General features: G+C 46.0%; 1 protein-coding gene across 1 annotated transcript in view; it reads right to left on the bottom strand.

Annotated features, from left to right (window-relative positions):
• The window catches only part of LOC142312963 (uncharacterized), a 240666-nt gene that overhangs the window by 20326 nt on the left and 194586 nt on the right, over positions 1 to 25754 (bottom strand). Inside the window, 1 exon segment of the mRNA XM_075351951.1 lies at positions 23843 to 25090. Within this exon segment, the coding sequence (XP_075208066.1) occupies positions 23843 to 25090 (1248 nt within the window).

The raw sequence follows: 25754 nt of genomic DNA, 5'->3' as shown, positions 1-25754 counted from the left end.
CTGGGAGCATATACATCACACGAGGGGCTGGGAGCATATACATCACATGAGGGGCTGGGAGCATATACATCACAGGAGTGGCTGAGAGCATATACATTACAGGAGGGTCTGGGAGCATATACATCACAGGAGGGGCTGTGAGCATATACATCACAGGAGGGGCTGTGAGCATATACATTACAGGAGGGTCTGGGAGCACATACATCACAGGAGGGTCTGGGAGCATATACATCACAGGAGGGTCTGGGAGCATATACATCACAGGAGGGGCTGAGAGCATATACATCACAGGAGGGGCTGGGGGCATATACATCACAGGAGGTGCTGGGGGCATATACATCACAGGAGGGGCTGGGGGCATATACATCCCAGGAGAAGCTGGGGGCATATACATCACAGGAGGGGCTGGAGGCATATACATCACACGAGGGGCTGGGAGCATATACATCACATGAGGGGCTGGGAGCATATACATCACAGGAGTGGCTGGGAGCATATACATCACAGGAGCGTCTGAGAGCATATACATTACAGGAGGGTCTGGGATCATATACATCACAGGAGGGGCTGTGAGCATATACATCACAGGAGGGGCTGGGAGCATATACATTACAGGAGGGTCTGGGAGCATATACATCACAGGAGGGTCTGGGAGCATATACATCACAGGAGGGTCTGGGAGCATATACATCACAGGAGGGGCTGAGAGCATATACATCACAGGAGGGGCTGGGGGCATATACATCACAGGAGGGGCTGGGGGCATATACATCACAGGAGGGGCTGGGGGCATATACATCACAGGAGGGGCTGGGGGCATATACATCACAGGATGGGCTGGGGGCATATACATCACAGGAAGGGTGGGGCATATACATGTCCTCAGCCCTTCGTGTGATGTATGTGCCCCCAGTGTCTCCTGTAATCTATATTCAGCAGTCACAGCATCTCCTATGTGATGTATATGCCCCCAGCCCCTCCAGTGATGTATGCGTCTCCTGTGATGTATATACAGCAGTCTCTGCATCTGTTATGTGATGTATATGGTCTACCAATCTTATTATCACAAAGAGTTGACTGTGCTCCAGACTGAGACAAACCTGGAAAAGCAGTTGTGAGAAGAAACATGATTAATATCACTAAACATCACAGCCGCACTAAAGAGAGCAGCTCCAGCCACCACAGTAGGGGTGAGTTAATGAATTGTTTGACCAAATATAACAGGGTAATTTTCACATTGATAATTTTGTGCGCCCCCCCAAAGGTTAGCAGAAATCTCCAAATGGCCCCCAGTAGTAAAAAGGTTCCCCACCTCTGGTATAGCCCCTGCAGTGAGCGGCGTCTCAGACTCACAGGCTGAATGGTGGAGGGATCTACCGACTCCATGATCTATTCAACGGCATTCGCTTCCTGAGAATGCAGATAGCACTGACATTGTGATTACAGGGGCAGGAGAAGGTGCCTGGTGCAGAGCCACACCGGGCCTCCCCCCGAATCATGGGCCCCATAGCAGCCACGTGGGCAGCCGCTACGGATGATACGCCCCTGCGTATACAACTATCGTACGGTAAATATGTATTTCATTAGCCAATGTGTGGGGGGAGATGGCGGCACTGTGGGGACATTATACTGTGTGTAAGAGCCTCACATCTACTGCATAAGAGCACAATAGGGCGTCTGTAACTATCACAGGAAAAGGAACCAAAAATGTTATGATTCTTAGAAATCACCAAGAAAGTCTCAGAGTTGAAGGGGTTAATGCCCCCTGCCCCAGTAATGGGGAGTCTCCACATACCTCCTCCTGCAGAGCCGCACACTAGATATATGGCAGCTCTGTGCTTCCAGGACCTGTGATGATGTCACATGGAGGGGAGGAGTCAGGGGTCACATGATCAGCTCCTCAGTGTATGCAGGACTCTGCTGTGCTGGGTGTCATGGTGCTGGATGAGGGGAAGGTTATGTGTGGGGTCAGGAGGGGTTACAGTGTGGATGGAGCGGAGCCGTGTGTGTACGAGGTGTACGGAGCAGAGCCGTGTGTGTACGAGGTGTACGGAGCGGAGCCGTGTGTGTACGGAGCAGAGCCGTGTGTGTACGAGGTGTACGGAGCAGAGCCGTGTGTGTACGAGGTGTACGGAGCAGAGCCGTGTGTGTACAAGGTGTATGGAGCAGAGCCGTGTGTGTATGAGGTGTACGGAGCGGAGCCGTGTGTGTACGAGGTGTATGGAGCAGAGCCGTGTGTGTACGAGGTGTACGGAGCAGAGCCGTGTGTGTACGAGGTGTACGGAGCGGAGCCGTGTGTGTACGAGGTGTATGGAGCAGAGCCGTGTGTGTACGAGGTGTACGGAGCAGAGCCGTGTGTGTACGAGGTGTTCGGAGCAGAGCCGTGTGTGTACAAGGTGTACAGAGCGGAGCCGTGTGTGTAAGAGGTGTACAGAGTGGAGCCGTGTGTGTACGAGGTGTACGGAGCGGAGCCGTGTGTGTACGAGGTATGTACAGAGCGGAGCCGTGTGTGTACGAGGTATGTACAGAGCGGAGCCGTGTGTGTACGAGGTGTACAGAGCGGAGCCGTGTGTGTACGAGGTATGTACAGAGCGGAGCCGTGTGTGTACGAGGTGTGTACAGAGTGGAGCCGTGTGTGTACGAGGTATGTACAGAGCGGAGCCGTGTGTGTACAAGGTGTGTACAGAGCGGAGCCGTGTGTGTACGAGGTGTACAGAGCGGAGCCGTGTGTGTACGAGGTGTACAGAGCGGAGTCGTGTGTGTACGAGGTGTACGGAGCGGAGCCGTGTGTGTACGAGGTGTACGGAGCGGAGCCGTGTGTGTACGAGGTGTACGGAGTGGAGCCGTGTGTGTAAAGCCTGCTTTACACCTTACGATCCAGCATATGATATCGTATGCGATCGTAACCGCCCCCATCGTATGTGCGGCACATTCAATTTGTTGAACGTGCCGCAGAAACGATTAACCCCCGTCACACATACTTACCCGTCCATACGACCTCGATGTGGGCGGCGAACGTCCACTTCCTGGAGTGGGAGGGACGTTCGGCGTCACATCGATGTCACGCGGCAGCCGGCCAATAGAAGCGGAGGGGCGGAGATGAGCGGGGCGTAAACATCCCGCCCACCTCCTTCCTTCCGCATTGCTGGCTGGGAGCCGCAGGACGCAGGTAAGATTTGTTCATCGTTCCCGGAGTGTCAGACAATGTGTGCTACCCCGGGTACGATGAACAATCTGACGTACAATTTTTAGGAATTGGACGACGTGCATGCGATGAACGTTTTAATGTTCAATCGCAATCGCATGTACCTGTCACACACTACAATGTACCTAACGATGCCGAATGTGCGTGACTTACGACGTGACCCCCCCGACACATCGTAAGATATATTGTAGCGTGTAAAGCCCGCTTAAGGAACAAAGTACAAACGTGGCTCTGCTACTTTACACCTCATACACATGCAACTTTGCTCCGTACAGACGCAACAGGCTATAGGTATAAGAGCAATTTTTTTGATGAATTTATTAGAGAAATATATATATTTTATATTACTAATCACATGTTACTGCATAGTTACATAGGCTGAAAAAGCCCCCGGTCCATCTGGATCAACCTTCCTCCACCAATTCTACATTTTGTCCCTTAAGGCCGCTTTACACGCTGCGATATCGGTACCGATATCACTAGCGTGCGTACCCGCCCCCAACGGTTGTGCGACACGGGCATATCGCTGGCCGTGGCGCACAACATTGCGCGGACCCGTCACACGTACTTACCTGCCTAGCGACGTCGCTGTGACCAGCGAACCGCCTCCTTTCTAAGGGGGGCGGTTCGTTCGGCGTCACAGCGACGTCACTAAGCGGCCGCTCAATCAATAGCTGCTGCTATAAGGCAATAATAGTGGGTAAAAAGGACATTTACCTGTAGAAGAGGATCACCTTGAGGGGTGGTGGAGCGCATGGCCAGGTGATCCTCTTCTACAGGTAAATGTCCTTTTTACCCACTATTATTGCCTTATAGCAGCAGCTATATGTGAGCCAGTGGTTTCATCTTTTGCATGTTGTTTTATGTATATAATCTGACTTTATTTGAACTGCAGTTGTTTGCCTGTATAGGAGGCTGGTGCTGTTTGCCCATTTGTGCAGAGACCAAAGGTATTTGTATCAGATATTCCTTATATGAACTATAATTAAGTATACTTGGTTCTTGTAACTGGTGGGCGAGCGGCAAAATAAGCCCCACAGGCAACTGTATGTGGTGTACTATTTTATATCTATAAACCGCAGTCTAATAGGTGCAGCTTGGGTTATTCTATGTATATTATCTGACTCTATTTGAACTGCACTGAGACTTCTTGCATAGGAGGCTGATGCTGTTTTCCCTGTGGTGCAGAAGCCATTGGTATTTGAATTAGATTTTCTTACATGGACTACAAGCAGGTCTATATGATATGGTTTGTCTCACCGACGGGCAAACGGTAAAACAAGCCCCATTGGTAACTGTATGTGATCTCTTTTCACTATATGGGAATATAATTGTGACATTTATCCTGTTGTCAACAAATTTATTGTAATGGTAAATATTTGTGATTAATCATGGATGTTATCCTGGGATCATGTACCCCACTTTGTGGGTTCTTCCTGTTTTTCTTTCAAAAAAAAAATTTCTATGTCAGTAAAGTTTCTATTTTTACAAAAATATGTATACGCTTTCACTTCATACCTCATCATTATTTTGGTTGGTTTCCACTCATCCACTGGGCTGGGTTTCCTTGGGATTTGCAGTACCACTGGCTGACTGTAGGTGGCGTGTGTCTTCCAGCTGAAGTTACCATCATTCAGCTACAACCAATGGGAAGACACCACACCCTTCTAATTTCCCCTCCTGTCTGCTGACAACTGCCAGAGATAGTTCTATATTCATGGTTCCTGTACTGTTCTATTTAGTGATTCTGGTGTTCTGACTTGTGCTTGTTTCCTGACTACCTTCCTGCCTGCTGTTTATGTACCTCTCTGCCCGATCCGGATTTGACCTCTGCTTTGTTTTTTGATCACGTCCTTGCCTGCCGATTCTGTCCCTGTTTTGCATTTCCCGGTTCGACCCTGCCTGACTACTATTCTCATCGGACTGCAGCCTTCCACAGGTAGTGATCACCTTGGGCCCTGTGTATTTCCAAATCCCTGTATAGGGGTTAAAGGGTTTCAGGGTTCTAGGGGTCCTGCTTGGTGAGTGGCTTCCCTCTAGCCTGTCCATTACAGCCCGTCTGAGTCTGTGGATCCAGGCAGGCGTACGTTATCTCTGTCCCATTAAAATGAGGAAAAAAAAAAAAAAATGGACTCCCTCCAAACTGATAAATCAGGTGCTTACCCTGTCTTGCCTTGTCCAAGGATTTGCACAGCAAGTGCAAAATCTTGAATCTGCCAAGGTTCCAGTTCCTGCAGCACCTCCATCATTGTCTTCGGAGTGCCGTTGACTTCAAGTGAGCAAATCACGTTGTGGAGCCCCTCATGGAAAGCCTGGATCTCATAGACAAGTGCTGCCAGAACAACAGCACCTGATTGGGCCCCAGGATACTCAGGTGCCCAGGTACTCCCTGCAGACCTTTTAAAGTTAATGTTACCAGTTGAATTGTCTCACCAGTGAAAAGTTTTGCGGCTGCAGGCTTTTGTTGATTGTGGTTCTGCAGCCAATTTCATAGACTTTGTTGTAGCAAAAGAGCTGGGTTTGCGTTTGCTAAGATTGAATGCTCCTATTAGAATCTCTGCCATTGGTAGCACTCCTTTCACTCAGGGTGTGGTTAATTTTTTTACTCAGTAGGTTTCCATGCTTGTTGGAGCTTTTCATGTAGAATCTGTGTCATTTATTGTCCTTGAGAACCTGACATCAGCAGTGGTATTGGGCATGCCATGTCTGCGCAAACATAACCCGGTCATAGACTGGCACCAGGGTGAGATTTTACGCTGCAGCCCCGAGTGTCAGGACACATGTATATCTTTATCTATTAACCTGACTAGAGCTGAACCTGTCTTCATACCTCATGCATTCAGGGATTTTGCTTATGTGTTTTCTGTATCTGAATCTGAAAAATTACCTCCGCACAGAGATTATGACTGCCCCATAGATTTGGTCCCCAATTCCCGACTCCCCAAGTGTAAAATTTATAATCTTTCTGGTCCGGAGAGTCAGGCCATGAAAGATTATATAGCAGACACTCTGCAGAAAGGGTTTATCAGACCATTCAGGTCACCAGTCGGCACTGGATTCTTTTTCGTTGATAAAAAAAGATGGTGGCCTCAGACCTTCTATTGATTACCGTCAACTTAACGCTATTATTGTAAAGAATCAGTACCCTCTGCCACTCATCTCGATCTCTTTAAATAGCTCATAGGAGCCTGGTGCTTCACCAAGCTGGATCTCGGAAAATGGCATTTAACACTCCAGAGGGACACTATGAGTACCTTGTAATGTCTTTTGGGTTAAGTAATGCACCGGCTGTCTTTCAGAACTTTGTCAATGACGTTTTCAGAGATATCTGTGGTCAGTCTATCTGGATAACATCTTGATTTATTCTCCTGATGCTACGTCACATGTCCAACATGTTCGCACTGTACTCCAGAGACTCAGAGAGAATACCCTATTTGCTAAATATGAGAAATGTGGGGTTTTTTTAGGCAGAGGTTAATTTCCTGAGTTATATTTTGTCTGCAGAAGGCTTCTGCATGGATCCCTCTAAGCTTCAACTGATTAAGGAGTGGGTGCAACCCGAGTCTCTGAAAGCCTTGCAGCGTTTCCTTGGGTTTGCGAATTATCACAAATGTATTAGACATTTATCCAAAATTGCCAAACCCCTCACCGATTTGACTAAAAGGGGGCTGATGTGGTTAATTGGAAGCCAAAAGTGATCCATTCCTTCTCAAAATTAAAGAATGTTTTTCCTCAGGCCCTATTCTGGTTCAGCCTGCCCTTACGCGTCCGTTTATTGTAGAAGTCTAGGCATCCGGGTTTGGAGTAGGGGCAGTGCTATCACAAGGTTCTCAGTCTGTCATTCAGCTTCATCCTTGTGCCTTCTTTTCCCGCAAATTTTCTCCCACCGAGAGAAACTATAATATTGGTAATCGTGAGCTGTTGGCTATTAAATGGGCCTTTGAGAAATGGCACCACTTCCTTGAGGCCGCCAAACATAATGTCACATTCATCACAGACCACAAGAACCTCACTTATCTGGAATCTGCTAAGAGACTCAATCCTAGGCAAGCTAGGTGGGCATTGTTCTTCTCCAGATTTGATTTTGTGGTAACGTTCCGGCCCGGTGCCAAGAACACAAGAGCTGATGCACTTTCCCGTAGCTTCTGTCCCACTCAGTCAGAAAACATTGAACTAGTCCCTATTTTAGCTAAAGGCATTATTGTATCATCGGTATCCTTAGATTTGATAGAACAGATCCGTAATGACCAAGACCAGGCCCCTGAATTACTTCTGACCGTAAACTGTTTGTCGCTCCCCCACTTCGCCTACGGGTACTTCAGGAGTCCCATAATTCTGTCCTTGCAGATCACCCTGGTATAGGCTTGTAACCAGGAATTTTTGGTGGCCAACCGTAGCAAAGGACTGTAAGGAATATGTACTGGCCTGTGAAACTTGTGCTCGAGCTAAGGCACCCCATACCCGTCCCGCTGGATTTCTCCAGTCCCTACCTATTCCAGGAAGTCCTTGGACCTATCTCTCCATGGACTTCATCACTGACCTCCCACCCTCGGAAGGGAATACTTGTATCTGGGTAGTAGTGGATAGGATCAGCAAACAGTGTCATTTTGTTCCATTGTCCGGATTGCCTAATTCTGAAACTCTAAGCAGGTTGTTCATTAGGCATATTCTGCGGTTACACGGGGTTCCAGAGAATATTGTTTCTGATCAAGGAATGCAGTCTGTCTCAAAATTCTGGAGGGCTGTTTGTAAAAAGATTAATATAGAGTTGTCTTTTTCTTCTGCCTACCACCCATAGACCAATGGTCAGACTGAACGTTCTAATCAAATCTTAGAACAATTTCTCCGGTGTTATGTGTTCGACCATCAGTCTGAGTGGCTGGAATTTCTGCCGCTAGCTGAGTTTGAGATTATACATCAATAATCAGTATCAGGAGTGTATCCAGACTACCCCTTTTTTCTGCAATTTTGGGTTGCATCCACGTTTTGAGTAATTTCCTTCCGCTATGGTGGATACTTCTGAGGCTGAAAGCACTGTGGACAAACTGAAAGCTAACTGGTCTGAGGTGAAAGAGAACTTGAAGAAGGCACAGGGTGGTCAAGCCTCGGCTGCTAATAAGAGGCGTTCCAAGGGCCCAAGCCTTGGAGTTGGGGATAAGGTATGGGTGTCCACTCATCATATTAAACTAAAGGTCCCTTCTGGTAAGCTGGTTCCCAGATTTATTGGACCTTATGAGATAGTCGAGATCATTAATCCCACAGCTTTCCGCCTGAATCTCCCTCAGTCCTTTACAATATCGAACGTGTTCCACAAATCCCTCCTCAAGTTGTATCGTTTTCCCATTCACCCAGTCAGGCCCCCCTCCTCCTGTTTTGGTTAAGGGTAACTTGGAGTATGAAGTACAGAGAATCCTCGACTCCCATATTGTTAGAGGAGCGGTGCAGTATCTGGTGCATTGGAAGGGTTATGGCCCTGAGGAGAGATCATGGGTCCCAGCAAGTGAGGTACATGCTAAAGGTCTTGTCAGGTGATTTCACCTCCAGTTCCCTGACAAGCTGGGTTTTGAAGGTCCGGAGGCCCCTCGTGGAGAAGGTACTGTTACGTCCCCACCAGAGTCCGCTCCAGCGACTTCTACTTCGATCACCAGGCAACGCTGTGTTCCTGCCGTGGATAGTGCTGGCGATAGGAGAGGAGTCGATGCCAGCAGCGCTGGTGGGCGCAGTCTCCGCTCATCCGCTGGGCTGGGTTTCCTTGGGATCTGCAGTATCACTGGCTGAGTGTAGGTGGCGTGTGTCTTCCAGCTGAGGTTGCCATTATTCAGCTACAACCAATGGGAAGACACCACACCCTTCTTATTTCCGCTCCTGTCTGCTGGCCACTGCCAGATATAGATTGTTTCCTGCTAGACTCTGGTTCTCCCTGCTCTGATTATTTGATTCCTGCTTTGAACCCGGCCTGCTCTCTGACTACTCTCCTGCCTGCCTGTATTTGTACCTCTGCTTTGTTTTCTGATTACGTCCTTTCCTGCCTGATTCTGTCCCTGTTTTACATTTCCCGGTTTGACCCTGCGTGGCTACTACTCTCATCGGACTTCAGCCTACCACTGGTAGTAAACTCCGGAGCCCTGTGTAATTCAAAATCCCTGTATAGGGGTTAAAAGGGTTTCAGGTTCTCGAGGTCCTGCTTTGTGGGTGGCTTTCCTCTAGCCTGTCCATTACAGCCTGTCTGAGCCTGTGGTTCCAGGCAGGCGTTACATCTCTGGAGTCTAGATCCTAGTCTTCATTGCTAAAGCACGGCATGGTGAGTCCCCTTTTTCACTCATATTTTTATATGTAGTGTGAAGGCTGAACCTGACAATGCTCCTAAAGCCACAGTTACAGCACATAGAACATAATTCACCTATTTGGCCCACACTTAATTTTCACCATATAAATGTGGATTTCAGAGATCTGACTTGGAACACAGGTCACCAGAGACTAAAACTAGAAGTGTTACAAAGCGCTCAGGATGATTCAGGACTGGCACCTCTCAATCTGGGGCTCTATAGACTATTACCTTCCAGCCTAAAGCCAGTATTAAAGAGGGACTAGGAATGGCCGTTAGTGGTGACACCTCGCAATATCTCAGGTATACGGATTTATTAGCCACTTTGGTAAATGGCACATGTAATGAGGGGAGGTCCAGTCCGCTGACTGTTCTGCTGATCTATATATTGTGATGTAAAGTAGAACAATCAGGAAGAGTTGAAGGAATCAATTTGTGTACAGCTGTCTGGAGCAATTGGACCCCACCTGAATTATCACAACTTGATGGGTTTGAAAATTGGATTTCATTGAGATTTACTCATGTTTTGTCCAATGAGGCTGTTTCTTTCAGTAATTACAGGAAGAATTTTCCCTCCCTCTAAGGTTGCATTCACACATCAGTTTTTTGGCATCAGGCACGATCCGGCGAAAAAACGGATCACTTGCATCAGTTTTTTCCATCAGTTCTTTCAGTTTTTTGACAGATCCGGTGTGATACTGAGCATGCTCAGTTCAAAAAAATTAATCTGGCGGCCGGATCCATTTTTTGCCGGATCCGACGTCCATAGGCTTCCATTATAAAACACGCCGTATGGCGCTGTTTTTTCACCGGAGACAAAAACATTCCCCTCAACGTTCCATCCGGCCGCCGGACAAGCAAATTTTGCCGGATCCAGCGAAAGCCGGATGGAACGCAAGACCATCCGGCGCAATCCGGCACTAATAGAAGTCTATGGGGGAAAAAACGCATCCGGCGTCAACAGACGCCAGATGCGTTTTTTCATGTTTCTGCCGGATTCTGCCTGATGGCAAAAAACTAATGTGTGAAAGCAGCCTTAGACCTCATTCACACGTCAGTATTTGGTCAGTATTTTGCATCAATGTTTGTGTGCCAAAATACAAGGCCTGTGTTTTGTGTGTTTTGGAGACACTTCTGGTTTTGACATACAAATACTGATGAAATATTGATAAAAAAAAATACTCATGTGTGAATAAAGCCTTAATGTTTTTCAGGTCTGACGCTCTTTTCATGCACAAATAGGATAAAAATCTTTAAATGCAACCAAACATGAAGCTGAGCTCATTCTGACGTCAGTGATTGTTCTCGTACATGTTTTCTCAGTATTATTAATTAGAGATTTATCAGAGCTTCGGACAGTGTCAGATTTTACCATCAGAGTTTGAGAAACCGCCGTCAGTTTATTTTTTCACCTTAGAAAAAAAACGATGAAACTCTGAACAAACTTGTAATAATATACTGTCTGTGAAATACAGGCAGCACATGGATGGCTCCCAAGAACGGTCCAATATTTTATGGACCCATAGACTTGTATTAGCGAATTTCATCTGAGACTTGATTAAAAATCGGACATTGCTAAGTGATTTTGTGTGAACCACTTGGTCCGCAAAAAAATACACGGACGTGTGAATAACTCCATAGACTATAATAGGTACAAGGTCTGTACAAGAAAGACACGGATAGAACTTCTACAAGAAAAAACAGACATTTGAATAAGTGCTAAGAAAAAGTTGTAGACTGTCACAACTATAAATTTTCCATAAGGGATATATGACCCTTAGTATCTCCACTAGATTGGCATACATATAGAGCCAAAGTGCTTAGCGGAGCCTGTGATCTTATACACATGCTGCCAAATTATAAATATTGTTTCTTGCAAATAAACCGATAACATTTAGATAAGGGGTCTCAAACACATGGCCGGTAGCCTCTGAGGCTGCTTCTTGCGGCCTAAAGGCATGTGGACCCCTTGACAATGCAGGGGCCATCATCGTCGCTTTTATTTTAGTTGAATAAATTGTCGGCACCGCGCAGATAAGCTATCTGCACAGGTACTGTATACCAATGGCAGCCACCGGCCAGTAGCTAATGTCATATGCCAATGGGCACATTACTAAAGGATGGGGACAAGGATGGGCACATTACTACAGGATGGGACAATGATGGGCACATTACTACAAGATGGGCACATTACTAAAAGATGGTGACCAGAATAGGCACAGTACTACAGGATGGGCACATAACTACAGCATGGGGACAAGGATGCACATGTTACTACAAGATGGTAACCAGGATGAGCATATTAATACAGGATGGGAACCAGGATGAGCACATTACTACAGGATGGGAACAAAGATGGGGTCCATTACTACAGGATGGGGACAAGGATGGGGCACATTACTACAGGATGGGGACAAGGATGGGGCATATTACTACAGGATGGGCACAAGGATGGGGCACATTCCTACAGCATGGGGACAATTATGGGCATATTACTACAAGATGGAGACAAGGATGAGGTATATTACTACAGAATGGGGACAAGGGTGGGCATATTACTACAGGATGGGAGACACTACTAAAAGATAAGGATAAGGATGGGAACATTACAAGATAAAGGGTCTTAAACACGTGGCCGATGGGCTACATGTGGCCCCTGAGGCTGCTTCTTGTGGCCTAAAAGCATGTGGACCCCTTGACGATGCAGAGGCCATCATCGTTTTCATTTTTATTTCAGTTGAATGAATTGCTGGCACCGTGCAAATAAGCTCTCTGGACAGCTATACCAATGGCAGCCAATGGCCAGAAGCTAATGTCATATGCCAATGGGCACATTACTAAAGGATGGGGCAAGGATGTGCACATTACTACAAGATGGGGACAAGGATGGCACATTACTACAAGATGGGAACCATAATGGGCACATTACTACAGGATGATGAGCAGGATGGGCACATTACTACAGGATGATGACAAGGATGGGGCACATTACTACAGGATGGACACAGTACTACAGGATGGGGACCAGGATGGGTACAGTACTACAGGATGGGCACATTACTACAGTATGAGGACAAGGATAGCAACATTACTACTGCATGGGGACAAGGATGGGGCACATTACTACAGGATAGGGACAAGGATGGGGCAAATTACTACAGGATGGGGGACAAGGATGGGGCACATTACTACAGGATGGAGGACACTACTAAAAGATGAGGGCCTGGATGGGAACATTACTACAAGACATTGGCCAAAATTACTATATTGAGCTAATTGTAAAACAATATTACAAGAAGGGGATAAAATGAAAAAAATGTAAAAAGTATTCAAAATGAAGTATGACTTTTTTACCATTAATACTGCTTTTTGATCTATAAATTAAAATAACAAAAAGTCCACATTTATTGCCACATCCATAATGACCCAAGTTATAGAACCGTTCTTTAAAAAAAAAAAAAAAAAAAAAAAAAGTGCTCCCAAAGGTGTATAGAAAACAAAAAAAAACTGTATCACTAAAAATGTCACATTGTCCTGCAAAGAATGTGGCCCCCCAAATTATTTTTTGTACACCTATCCCAGTTTGAGGCCTTTGATTAAGATGGTTCGGTTGAGCCTTCCTACAGAATATGATTAACAAAGTCATTACTACAGGATTGTATGAAAAAGTGATTTATTCTAAAAGAAACATTGGAACCAAAAGTGAGAGAATCTGGGCCCCGTGGTTCATTTTCTCACCATTCTGTATGTGCTCTCAAATATTAAAACATTAATGAGCAGTCTGCAGCGCACATATTTACACAGAACACTGCTGCATAGACAGTATACAGTCATGGCCAAAAGTTTTGAGAATGACACCAAAATTATATTTTCACATGATCTGTTGCCCTCTAGTTTTTATTTGTGTTTGTCTGATGTTTACATCACATACAGAAATATAATTGCAATCATATTATGAGTACCAAAAGGTTATATTGACAGTTAGAATGAGTTAATGCAGCAAGTCAATATTTGCAGTGTTGACCCTTCTTCTTCAGGACCTCAGCAATTCTCCCTGGCATGCTCTCAATCAACTTCTGGATCAAATCCTGACTGATAGCTGTCCATTCTTGCATAAGCAATGCTTGCATTTTGCCAGAATTTGTTGGTTTTTGTTTGTCCACCCATCTCTTGATGATTGCCCACAACTTCTCAATGGGATTAAGATCTGGGGAGTTTCCAGGCCATGGACCCAAAATCTCTATGTTTTGTTCCATGAGCCATTTAGTGATCACCTTTGCTTTATGGCAAGGTGCTCCATCATGCTGGAAAAGGCATTGTTGGGCGCCAAACTGCTCTTGGACGGTTGGGAGAAGTTGCTCTTGGAGGACATTCAGGTACCATTCTTTATTCATGGCTGTGTTTTTAGGCAAGACTGTGAGTGAGCCGATTCCCTTGGCTGAGAAGCAACCCCACACATGAATCGTTTCAGGATGCTTAACAGTTGGCATGAGACAAGACTGGTGGTAGCGCTCACCTCTTCTTCTCCTAATAAGTTGTTTTCCAGATGTCCCAAACAATCGAAAAGGGGATTCATCTGAGAAAATGACTTTACCCCAGTCCTCAGCAGTTCTCTCCCTGTACCTTTTGCAGAATATCAGTCGGTCCCTGATGTTTTTTCTGGAGAGAAGTGGCTTCTTTGCTGCCCTCTCTGCCTTGCTCAAAGAGTCTCCGCCTCACAGTGCGTGCAGAAGCACTCACACCAGCCTGATGCCATTGCTGAGCTAGCTCAGCACTGCTGGTAGTCCGATCCCGCAGCTGAAACAGTTTTAAGATACGGTCCTGGCGTTTGCTGGTCCTTCTTGGGCGCCCTGGAGCCTTTTTGGCAATAATGGAAGCTCTCTCCTTGAAGTTCTTGATGATGCGATAGATTGTTGACTGAGTTGCAATCTTTGTAGCTGCGATACTCTTCCCTGTTAGGCCATTTTTGTGCAGAGCAATGATGGCTGCACGTGTTTCTTTAGAAATAACCATGGTTAACTGAAGAGAAACAATGATACCAAGCACCAGCCTCCTTTTAAAGTGGACTTTTAAAGTGTCCAGTGGTGTCATTCTTACTTAATCATGACTGATCGCCAACCCTGTCCTCATCAACACCCACACCTGTGGTAATGGAACAATCACTAAAACAATGTTAGCTGCTCCTTTTAAGGCTGGAATACAATGATGTTGAAATGTGTTTTGGAGGTTAAAGTTAATTTTCTTAGCCAATATTGACTTTGCAAGTAATTGCTGTTAAGCTGATCACTCTTTATTACATTCTGGAGTATATACAAATTAGAAAAACTGAAGCAGTAGACTTTGTAAAAATTAATATTTGTAGCATTCTCAAAACTTTTGTCCATAACTGTACACACACAATCAGCTCAACTACATAAGCACATTTACATATAGCTCTGCTGCTTACAGTTGAAAACAGAAGTTTCCATTATCTAAAAAGACATCTGCATGTTTTTCTCACTATCTGACATGAAATCATTTGTGAAAGAGGGCGAGAGAGAGAGAGAATGAATGTTTTAAGGCATTTTATTACTTTCTGCAAAGTCAAAAGTTTACATACACTAAGAGCACTGTGCCTTTAACCAATAAGGGGCAGCCCATATGGTGATGTCATGTCTTTGGAAGCTTCTGATAGGTTTATGGGCAACAACTGAGATAATTAGAGACACAGCTGTGGATAAATTTTAATGCACACCTGAAACTCACTGTTTCTTTGTGTAACATCATGGGAAAGTCAAAAGAAATCAGCCAAGATCTCAGGAAGGACTAGCATAAGTCTGGTTCATCCTTGTGTGCAATTTCTAGATACTTGAACGTGCCTCATTCATCTGTACAGGCAATTATACGCAAGTACAAACAAGATGGGAATGTCTAGCCATCATAGTGCTCAGGAAGGAGATGGGTTCTTTATACCAGAGATGAAGGGGCTTTGGTCAGACATGTGCATAGCAACCAAACAACAAAATCAAAAAGGCATTGTGAAGATGCTGGCGGAAGCTGGTAAAATTGTGTCATTATCCATAGTGAAACGAGTACTGTATCAACATGGGTTGAAAGACCACTCTGCCAGGAAGAAGCCATTACTCCAAAAGAAACATAAAAATCAAGATTAATGTTTGTAAATGCACATAGGAACACAGACCTTATTTTTTTGGAGATATGTCCTGTCTGACAAAACTAAAATTGAACTGTTTGGCCATAATGACCAATGTTATGTTTGGAGGAAAAAGGAATCAGCTTTGAAGCCTAAGAATACCATCCCAACTGTGAAAAACAGGAGTGGCAGCATCATGTTGTGGGGTTGTTTTGCTGCAGGAGGGAATGGTATACTTCACAGAATAGATGGCATTATGAGGAAAGAAGATTATGTGGTAATACTGAAGCAACATCTCAAGACATCAGCCAGGAACTTAAAGCTTGGGCGGAAATGGGTCTGCAAAATGGACAATGACTTGAAGCACACTGCCAAACTGGTTACAAAGTGGCTTAAGGATAAAGTCAATGTTTTGGAGTGGCCATCACAAAACCCTGATCTCAATCCTATTGACAATTTATGAGCAAAGCTGAAAAGGCAGGTGCGAGCAAGGCGACCTACAAACATGGCTCAGACCAGTTCTGTCAGGAGGAATGGGACAAAATTCCTACCAACTATTGTGAGAAGCTTGTGGAAGGATATCTGAAACGTTTGACTCAAGTCATACAGTTTAACGGCAATGGTACCAAATACTAATGAAATGTATGTAAACTTTTGGACTTTGCAGAAAGTAATAAAAATGCCTTAAAATATTCTCTCTCTCATTAATTATTCTGGCATTTGGTAATCATAATTGACCTAAAACTGGAAAGGTTTTTTCTGATTTCATGTCAGATAGTGAGAAAAACATGCATGTGTGTCTTTTTAGATAGTGTATTTAAACTTCTGTATTCAACTGTATATACATTACATACACACATAACTGTGTACAAATTACCACATTTTGCAGTTCCTTCAAGTTTATGTAATTAGCTCCAGGACCTGACGTTATGAGATCAGTCAAGTTTCTTCAGCTGCTCACTCAGGACGTGCAGCCTCTGTGCAGGTCTTGGCGTAGTGTTGGGGCTCTATTGCATTGATCAATTCAGTAGCTAAATTTCTCTTGATTCATATGTTCATGGCAGTAATGCAGATTCCATTTTTCACATATTCACTCTTGCATATAGCTATTGGATTTTTCAAGTCAGTATTCACACAGCAGTTTCTGCTATTTCATGTATTCCCCTTACATAGTCACTGGTGTGCATACCTTATCACCCCATAGTGATGTTTTTTAGGTTTTTGCACCCAGTTCGGACTTAGAATGGTGTTCCAAACGTTATTCCTATTTTTCTGTGCAGGTCTCGGTAGCTTTCTCCCCTGTCTGCACCCATCGCATAGATCAGTGTGGGGCAGGAGGAGAGAGAGTAGTTTTCAATTTAAGTGTTTTATTGGTTTTCATGAAAAAAAGGACAACAAAACGGGTCATGTCATACAGATACATATTGCATAACAACTATGAGAACCAGGACCATGAGGTCCAACAGGTAAAGGAAAGAAGGGGAGAGAGGGGGCTGGAGGGCATTGCACATAGGCGATATTGTGACAATTATCCACTACAACACCTAGAGAAGCTCCTGGCGCACAGAGTCCCCCTTCCACCCGTCTCTCACTCTCCTAAAGGAAACTTACCATAAAAGAAACTCCTAAAAAGAAAGGTCAGAAAGTGGAAAGAGAAAGGGAAGAAGACAGAAAGGGAGAAAGAGTATCGAAAGAGGGTGCCATGGGGCCTTCACCTGCCCGCCATGTTTATGTAAGGAGGTAAAAGGTTCCGATCAAAAAGGGGATTTGGGTCATGTCATGGGTTTGAGCCAGATCCTGCCAAATAAGACTCCCAGTGGGACCATTTTGTGACCACAGACTCTGCATCCCCCCGCGACTGGGCCAGAACCCTCTCCATCCGGTATATTGCATTCACCTCGTCAGTCCACTCTTCCAGGGTTGGAGAGTCTGCCTTCTTCCAGTGACGGGGTATAACCGTCTTGGCCGCCTGTAGGAGGTGTCGCAGAACAGATTTTTTGTACGCAGCCTGCGGCATAGGGAACATGTAAAGCAGAACTGCCTCAGGGTGTCTAGGCACGGTCACTCCTGAAACCTCTTTGATCGCCTCTAGCACCCCCTCCCAAAAGGACTGCAAGGCTAAGCACGACCACCATATATGCGTCATGGTGCCCCCCTGGCTTCCGCACCTCCAACAATTGTCTGGGGTCTCAGGCCACCACCGATGCAGGAGGGAAGGGACCCGATACCATCGTGATATAACTTTATAACTGGTCTCCTGGGACTTAGTAGCAGTCACCGACTTGTGTGACAAGTGGAAGCATCGCCCCCATTGTTCTCTAGAGAATGTTTGGTTGAGCTCCCCCTCCCATGCTCCGCAAAAGGGGGGGAGATCATCCAAGCCCCCGGAGACCAGCAATTTGTATATAACTGAAATGTTGTGATTCGGGGCAGTCGTTGTTGTACACATGGCCTCATAAGGGGATGGAGAGAGTGCAAGCTCGTGCGTCTGTGTGAGTGATGTAATAAAATGCTGGAGTTGAGCGTATTCGAAATTGTGGCGTAGTTTTTGGGGTTTCTCCCCCAAAATCGTAGAGAGTGGTAGTGTCCGTCCCTGTGGGGCAATATGGATGAGCCGAAGAGGCGTCCGTTTAGTTCCTTCCAGGAAGCGAGTGACAGAGGCACCCGGAAGAAAATCCGGACTATCGGTCACCGGCATCAGCGGTCCATATGCACGAATCAGATCGCATTTCCTACCAGGGGCGTGTATGGTGCGCAGAGTCTGCTCGATACTGTACCCCACCACCAGTTTGCGACGGTTCAGCCGTGGCCACGTCCAAGGCAGAGTTGGCGCCGACAGAGAGCATAGATCATGGGCCAGACGCACCCATAGTTTAGACCCCTCATTATGCAACAGGTCCAGGACACGGGCATGGGCCACTGCTAGGTGATACTTTCGGCAGTCCGGCAGTCCCAGCCCTCCCGCGTCCTTTGGTCTGGTCAGAACACTACCTCGTATTCTGGGTCGGCCCTTGGCCCAGACAAACTGGATAAATAGTTGTTGAATTTTGTACCAATATGACGCGGGGATGTGGACGGGTACCGTCTGCAGAAGGTATAATAAGCGAGGCAGTACTGTCATTTTGAGGGCGCCAACCCTACCAAACCAGGACACCACCCCCTGATGCCAGGTGGCTAGATCCCTCTCTGATTTGATAAGAAATTGTTGGAAGTTAAGTGAAAACAGTTTGGACAGGTCGGATGGAATGGTGATACCCAGATATCGGATACTATTGTTTTGTGGCCACTTAAAAGGGTGTTTGGATTGTAGGCAAGAAACTAGATTTGGAGGAAGGGAGACATTCAAAGCCTCTGATTTGTCGAGGTTTATCCGGAAATTGGACCATCTTCCAAAATTATCCAACTCTGACATCAGGGATGGGAGAGCCTCAAGCGGGTTAGTGAGATAAACTAAGAGGTCGTCGGCGAAAGCCGAGCATTTATATTCATGGTTCGCTATCTTGATCCCTTGGATGTCTGGGTTGGCTCGCAGGGCCGCCATGAGATGCTCCATCACTAGGATGTATAGAAGAGGGGATAAGGGGCATCCCTGTCTCGTCCCGTTATGGATGGTGACAGTGTCCGATAAGGTGCCATTGATTTTTATACGCGCCGACGGGGTGTGGTACAGTGCAAGTATTTTAGCCGTTAGGTTTGGGCCCAGCTGCAGGTGATTTAATGTTTGGGCGAGTGACTCCCATGAAATCCTGTCGAAGGCCTTCTCGGCATCTAAGGACAGGATCATCAATGGTATCCCTCGGTTGCGAGCAAATTGAATAATATCTAGAGTTTTAAGGGTATTCTCTCTAGCCTCTCGTCCCGGGACAAACCCAACCTGGTCTAGGTGGATCAGATCCGGAAGGAGAGGATTGAGCCTGTTGGCAATAAGTTTAGCATAGCACTTAATATCTACATTGAGCAGGGAAATCGGTCTATAGCTACCGCAAACGCCCGGGTCCTTGCCTACTTTGGGAATGACTGTGATGTGCGCCGCTGTAGAGTCTGTTGGAAAGAGGGCGGTGTCTGAAATTGAATTAAAAGACTCCAACATCAGAGGCGCAAGTAGGGTCGAAAAGGATTTATAGAATTTTGCTGTTAGCCCGTCCGGACCTGGACTTTTATTGCCAGGAGCACTCTGGATAACCTGCAATAATTCTTCTATCGTGAACGGGGCCTCAAGATTTTCTAATATGGCACTATTCAGTTTTTTAAAGGGGGAAGGGGGGGCATCTGTTGAGGCGTTGGGGGATACCCTAGGAGGGGGTAGATTGTACAACCTAGAATAATAGTTATGAAAGGCATTTGAAATCTCAGGGGTAGTATGAACCAGGCCACCCGATGAGTCCTGAATATGTGGAATCAGGTTTGTTGCCCTTTTGGTACGTAACGCGTTGGCTAGCATTTTGCCTGGTTTGTCGCCGAACTCGTAGAATTTGCTCCTACCCAATTGAATAATGTGACTATATGAGGAGTCCAGTAATTTCCTAACCTCCAACCTCGCTCTTAGAAGTGCTTGGAGTGTCGAGGCCGCCAGAGCACGTTTATGGAGGAGTTCAAGTGTTGTGACTTTTTGAAGAGCGTCTTTAATGGCTTGTGCCCTACTTTTTTTAATTCGAGAGCCGTGTTTAATGAAAGTCCCACGAAGGACACATTTTAGGGCCTCCCACTTAAACACAGGCGCAGTGGTGTCTGATGCGTGGTCCCCCACAAAATTTGTGATAGAGGTGCAAATGTCTGAGGTGCAGCCTTCATCCAAAAGCAGTGACTCGTTAAGCCGCCAGGATCCTGCCGTCTTTGCCATGGATGGAACATGCATGGAACAGAACACTGGAGCGTGATCCGACCATAGGATGTTTCCAATCCCGGTATGGGACAGCCAAGATAATACATTGTGCTGCACCAGGATATAATCCAAGCGGCTGTATGAGTCCTGCGGGTGCGAGTAAAAGCTGTAATCCCTGTCCGAGGGGTGCTGTATGCGCCACGCATCATACAGTTGGAGCTGTAATAAAGATTTTTTAACTCGTTTAATTAGTGCATAGGAGAGGCTTGACCGACCCTTGGAGTTATCCATAGCCGGATCGAGCGTGATGTTTAGGTCCCCACAGAGAACCACTGAGCCCCTAACCAAAGGGAGGGCCGAACGTACCAATCCGGCGACAAAGCAGTCTTGGTTCTGATTAGGTGCGTACGCATTAATTATAGTAAATTCCTGTCCACTAAGAGATAATGATAAGACAATATAACGTGCTGCCTCATCTATTTTAACGTCCAATACTTGGTGAGGGAGTAATTTGTGTATCCCTATCGCCACCCCCTTTGAGCGCGTCTCTGGATTGTTGGCAAGAAACCATGTGGTGTAGTATTTGTTTTTAATCTTTGGGGTGTGGTTAGTTTTAAAGTGCGTCTCCTGGAGGCAGATCAGGTGTACCTTACGCTTGTGCAGGTGATAAAGGATCTGGGCCCGTTTCTCTGGGGTGTTGAAACCCTTCACGTTGAAGGATGCAATATTCAGGTCTGCCATTTAGAAGGGAATCCGGATGCTGCAATGGAAGGGTGGCAGGTTTGCAGTTTTGGTGGACGGTCCCCATGGCGAGGTCTAGTACAGAGAAAAAAGATTAGGAAAAGGAGAGAAAAGAGGAAGGAAGACAATTCAGAGGAACAAAACAAAAGCAGAGGGAGAGCCTCCACACTTAACACTAAGCAAGTTAATACAAACAACAGGAGCATGTCCGCCGCACACCGGCGGGGCAGGGGCTTCCAACCTATTGGGGGGAGAATCTGGTCAGACATCACCAAAAGACAACTCCTTTCCAATTGAGCATGAATATAGTGAGGCAAAAAACATTAGCATGGTACGAAACCATCGGCATCCCATATAAATCAATATCATGTACTATAGATATCTTAGAGAGGTTCCTTCAGGCGCGGTCCGGACTACCGCGGCTCAGATGTGGGCGTCTCTTGCCCCGGAATCTCTCCTCTCTCCGCGGTAGTCCCACAGATTGCCGATTTGTGGAGGGGTTCTCAAGAGGACCCGTGCGCAGCCCCAAACCCCATGGGCGGAGCAGCGTGTTAGGCCACTGGGGGAGGAGAATCGGCGGCAAGCCAAGGCCCGATGTAAAAGAGGGCAAGTCCTCGGGTGTACGGAGGGTGAAGTACTTCGAGCCCTGGCGGACCGAGAGGGAGAAAGGGAATCCCCACCGGAACTGGATCTCTTTATCCTTTAAAACATCTAATAGAGGTTTGAGGGCCGCTCTTTGAGCTAGTGTGTGGCGAGAAAGGTCCGGTAAGATTCTAATAGGGGTCCCATTATAGGAGAGGTCAGCTTTTTTCCTGCTTGCCAGTAGGATCGCCTCCTTGAGAGCGTAGAAATGGACCCGGCAGATAACATCCCTTGGGTGGGGGTCCTCCGGATTGAAAGGGCGAAGTGCTCTATGAGCTCTGTCCAACTCTATTCTGACCCCTGGCGGGCGCCCGAGCAGCCTGTTGAAAATTGTGGTGAGCACCGACGGTACATCCACGGAAGCAATAGATTCTGGCAATCCTCTGACACGGAGATTGTTTCTCCTATTGCGGTTCTCTAGGTCGTCCATATTTTGCTGCAGGGAGAACAATTGTTTGGCGTGTTCTGTCACTGTAGCTTGTAAGGCATGGATAGAGGTAGAGTTATTTTCTTGTATCGTGGAAACCGTATCCACTCTATCTGTTAGAGATGAGAGTTCCGCTCTGAATTGGGCAAATTCCAGTTTGCATTCCGCAACAACTTGGTTTGCTAGAGCCGCGATGTCACTTTTGGTAGGTATCGCCTGCATGAATGCCCGGAGGTCCGCCAGGGAGGCCGGCCTATCCTCACCCCCTGCAGTCGGCGAGAAGGCCACATGGGAGGTATGGAAGCTTGATTGTGGCCTGTATATTTGTGGTCTCCCCTCTCTCGGAGTTGCGATCATGATTGGGGCGTGAGGTACCATTCGAGTGTCAGGGCCCTCTGGAAGCAGGGTGGGATGCCTCTCAGGTGTGGCTGGGTGCTTGGCGGGGGGACTGTCTGCCCATGATGAGCCAGTGGACCATCTGGCTGGGGAGCTTGATGCTGCCTCCTCCCTCTGCAACACTTCTTGCATGACAGCCTCCTCTTTCTGCATGGGGGACTCCCCATCCCCCTCTCCCATATGTAGGGGGCAAGCGTCCCCAGCTCTCTGTGAGACCCCGGGCTCTGTGTTTCCACCCCTATTGGGATCGTAGTCTGGGGTGGAGGGGAGGGCTGGACAGACTCCAGCTATTCCCTTCTGTGACTCCGGATTTTCCATCAGGGGCAGAGGCGACTGGTGTTTCAAGCATCGTCCTCCCCATCCCTCTTGTGCGACCTGGCCGCCGCTTGTCAGCTGCTGCAGCTGCAGGGTCTGGGGCCTGCTTACCCGGTCCGTCTTGGCTGGGGAGCTGCTGCGGCGGCCATCTTGGAATGGCGCCGCCGCCGCGCCAGGCTTCTCCACCTCCGGTATGGGGGTCCCAATCGCTCCGGTCCCATTCCTCCGGGTCTGCGCTGGGGTGCCTCCCGTTTCCTCTGGTGCCCGGGTTCCGCTCGCCGCCATGTCGGATTCAGCCGGATAATCTGGTCCCTGGGCAGGACGCATGGAGGCCCCAGGTTTTTCACTCCCCGGATTGGTGAGGTAAGCCTCCATAGTGGGCTGTGGGGACGTCGGGCGGGCAACAGAGCGGGACCGGGCCTTCTTGGCAGCGGTACGCACCATTTTGGTGTGGGGATGCCGGTGGATCGTGGAATTCTGCAGCGGAGCTCAGGAGCTGCACGTCTCTACACGGCCATGTCTAGCCACGCCCCCTCGAGAGAGAGTAGTTTTGTCAGTGATCAAGAAGGACAATGTCCCAGAGTTCACTTCTATCACAGGAAACTTTGTCCGGCACTCACTTATTAGCAAGATGTTTACCAAAAAGTATGGTAAATTCTTAATTAATTTCCCTTTCTCATTTATTAATTTAACTGTCTGAAATATATGATTTTTGGACAATTTGTCAATAAAATATATAATTTCTCCTTGTGAGAGTTATTTTTGATGGTCAACAAAAATATGATTTTCCAATAATTAATTGTTCACATTCTAGTTATGATAATGGCTTCATCCTGAGTGGGATTTTTGATGTTTAAGAAGGTAACATTTTCGGTTAAAATATTTCCCACATTCTGAACAAGAAAATGGCTTTTCCCCTGTGTGGGTTCTTTGATGTGTAATAAGATTTGATTTGTGGTTAAAATATTTCCCGCATTGTGAACATGAATATGGCTTCTCCCCTGTGTGGGTTCTCTGATGTGTAACAAGATGTGATTTCTGGTTAAAATATTTCCCACATTGCGAACATGAATATGGCTTTTCCCCTGTGTGAGTTCTTTGGTGTATGACAAAATTTGATTTATTTGCCCAACATTTCCCACATTCTGAACATGAATATGGCTTCTCCCCTGTATGGATTCTCTGGTGTGTAACAAGATATGATTTCTGGATAAAACATTTCCCACATTTTGAACAGGAAAAGGGTTTCTTCCCCATGTGACTGTTCTGGTGACTAACAAGAACTGATTTCCTTACAAAACATTTCCCACATTTTGAACATGAATATGGCTTTTCCCCTGTGTGACTTCTCTGATGTCTAACAAGGTATATTTTCTCTATAAAACATTTTCCACATTCTGAACATGAAAATGGCTTCTCCCCGGTGTGGGTTCTCTGGTGACTAACAAGATACGATTTTCGGTTAAAACATTTCCCACATTCTGAACATGAATATGGTTTCTCCCCTGTGTGAGTTCTCTGGTGTATAGCAAAATTTGATTTATCTACAAAACATTTCCCACATTCTGAACATGAAAATGGCTTTTCCCCTGTGTGAGTTTTCTGGTGTCTGCCAAGATGTGATTTCCGGTTAAAGCATTTCCCACATTCTGAGCATGAATGTAGCTTCTCCCCAGTATGAGTTCTCTCATGCCTAACAAGAAGTGATTTCTGGTTAAAATACTTCCCACACGTGGAACAAAAAAATCTGTCCTCCTTTGGATGAATTTTTTGGTGTTTAACAAAAGATGTTTTGAGTTGAAAACTATTTCCATATTCTGAACGTGAAAATGGCTTCTTTGCTTTAAGAGCATTTTGTATTTTAATGGATATTTTCTGACTTTTAGTTTTATTACTATTCTGTAATGATTGAGAAGACAGGACCTGTTTCAAAGGATCATATGACAGATGTATGCTGTGAAGCGATGATGGGATATTTGGAGTAATGGCATTCACTTCAATTGTATCCGGTGTGATCTCAAGGTCATCTGATTTATTAATTGAAGATGTCAGCTGTCCCTCTGATCTCCTGTCATCGTCATCTGCTAAAAATAAAACCAGTTATTTTTAAATAAAATATCCTTAAATTTTATATTTTTGAACATTTGTACTTAAAATGTCAATAGAAATTGAAAGTTATGTAGTAAAATAGAATTATTCACTAAGACAATGACAATTCAGTCTAATAGAAGACCTCATGATATGAACCATAGAGCATAGCGTTCAACTGTTTGTTCATTCTGCCTCCCAATTAAAAATATTATGTAAGTTATTACTTATGTAAGTTATTATTATTATCTAACCCTAATGATACCAATAGAAACTTCTAACCATCCCTCTAAAAATAAGCCCCTACTCAGTTCCACCATATAACCATATAACAATGGAAAAACAGAAAGTTTCCATGTGATTATTAGATCAAAAGTTCTTGAAAAGCAACATGGTTTCCATAAACCCTTCCAAAGTCAACACTCCCCCGTGTTTCTGAGCTTTGCAGTTTGTCCAAATGACATTTAACATCCATGTATTTTGCATTGCTGTAGTGAGAAGAACCCACTGAATTTACGGTATGTGTGTCTCCTGGAGCACAATCTGGGCACTATATGTTGGGTAATAAAATAGGATATTTCCAGTTTTCACTCTCCAACATCCACTGCGTGCCAATTCCCCAAAAGTGCTTGTGTACCGCCCCGCGCTCGGCTGCAGCTC

This window comes from Anomaloglossus baeobatrachus, chromosome 5 (genome assembly GCF_048569485.1).
Source record: "Anomaloglossus baeobatrachus isolate aAnoBae1 chromosome 5, aAnoBae1.hap1, whole genome shotgun sequence".
In the NCBI taxonomy this organism is placed as follows: domain Eukaryota; kingdom Metazoa; phylum Chordata; class Amphibia; order Anura; family Aromobatidae; genus Anomaloglossus; species Anomaloglossus baeobatrachus.
The sequence above is the reverse complement of the archived record's forward strand: the minus strand, read 5'-3'. Positions and strand labels throughout refer to the sequence as shown.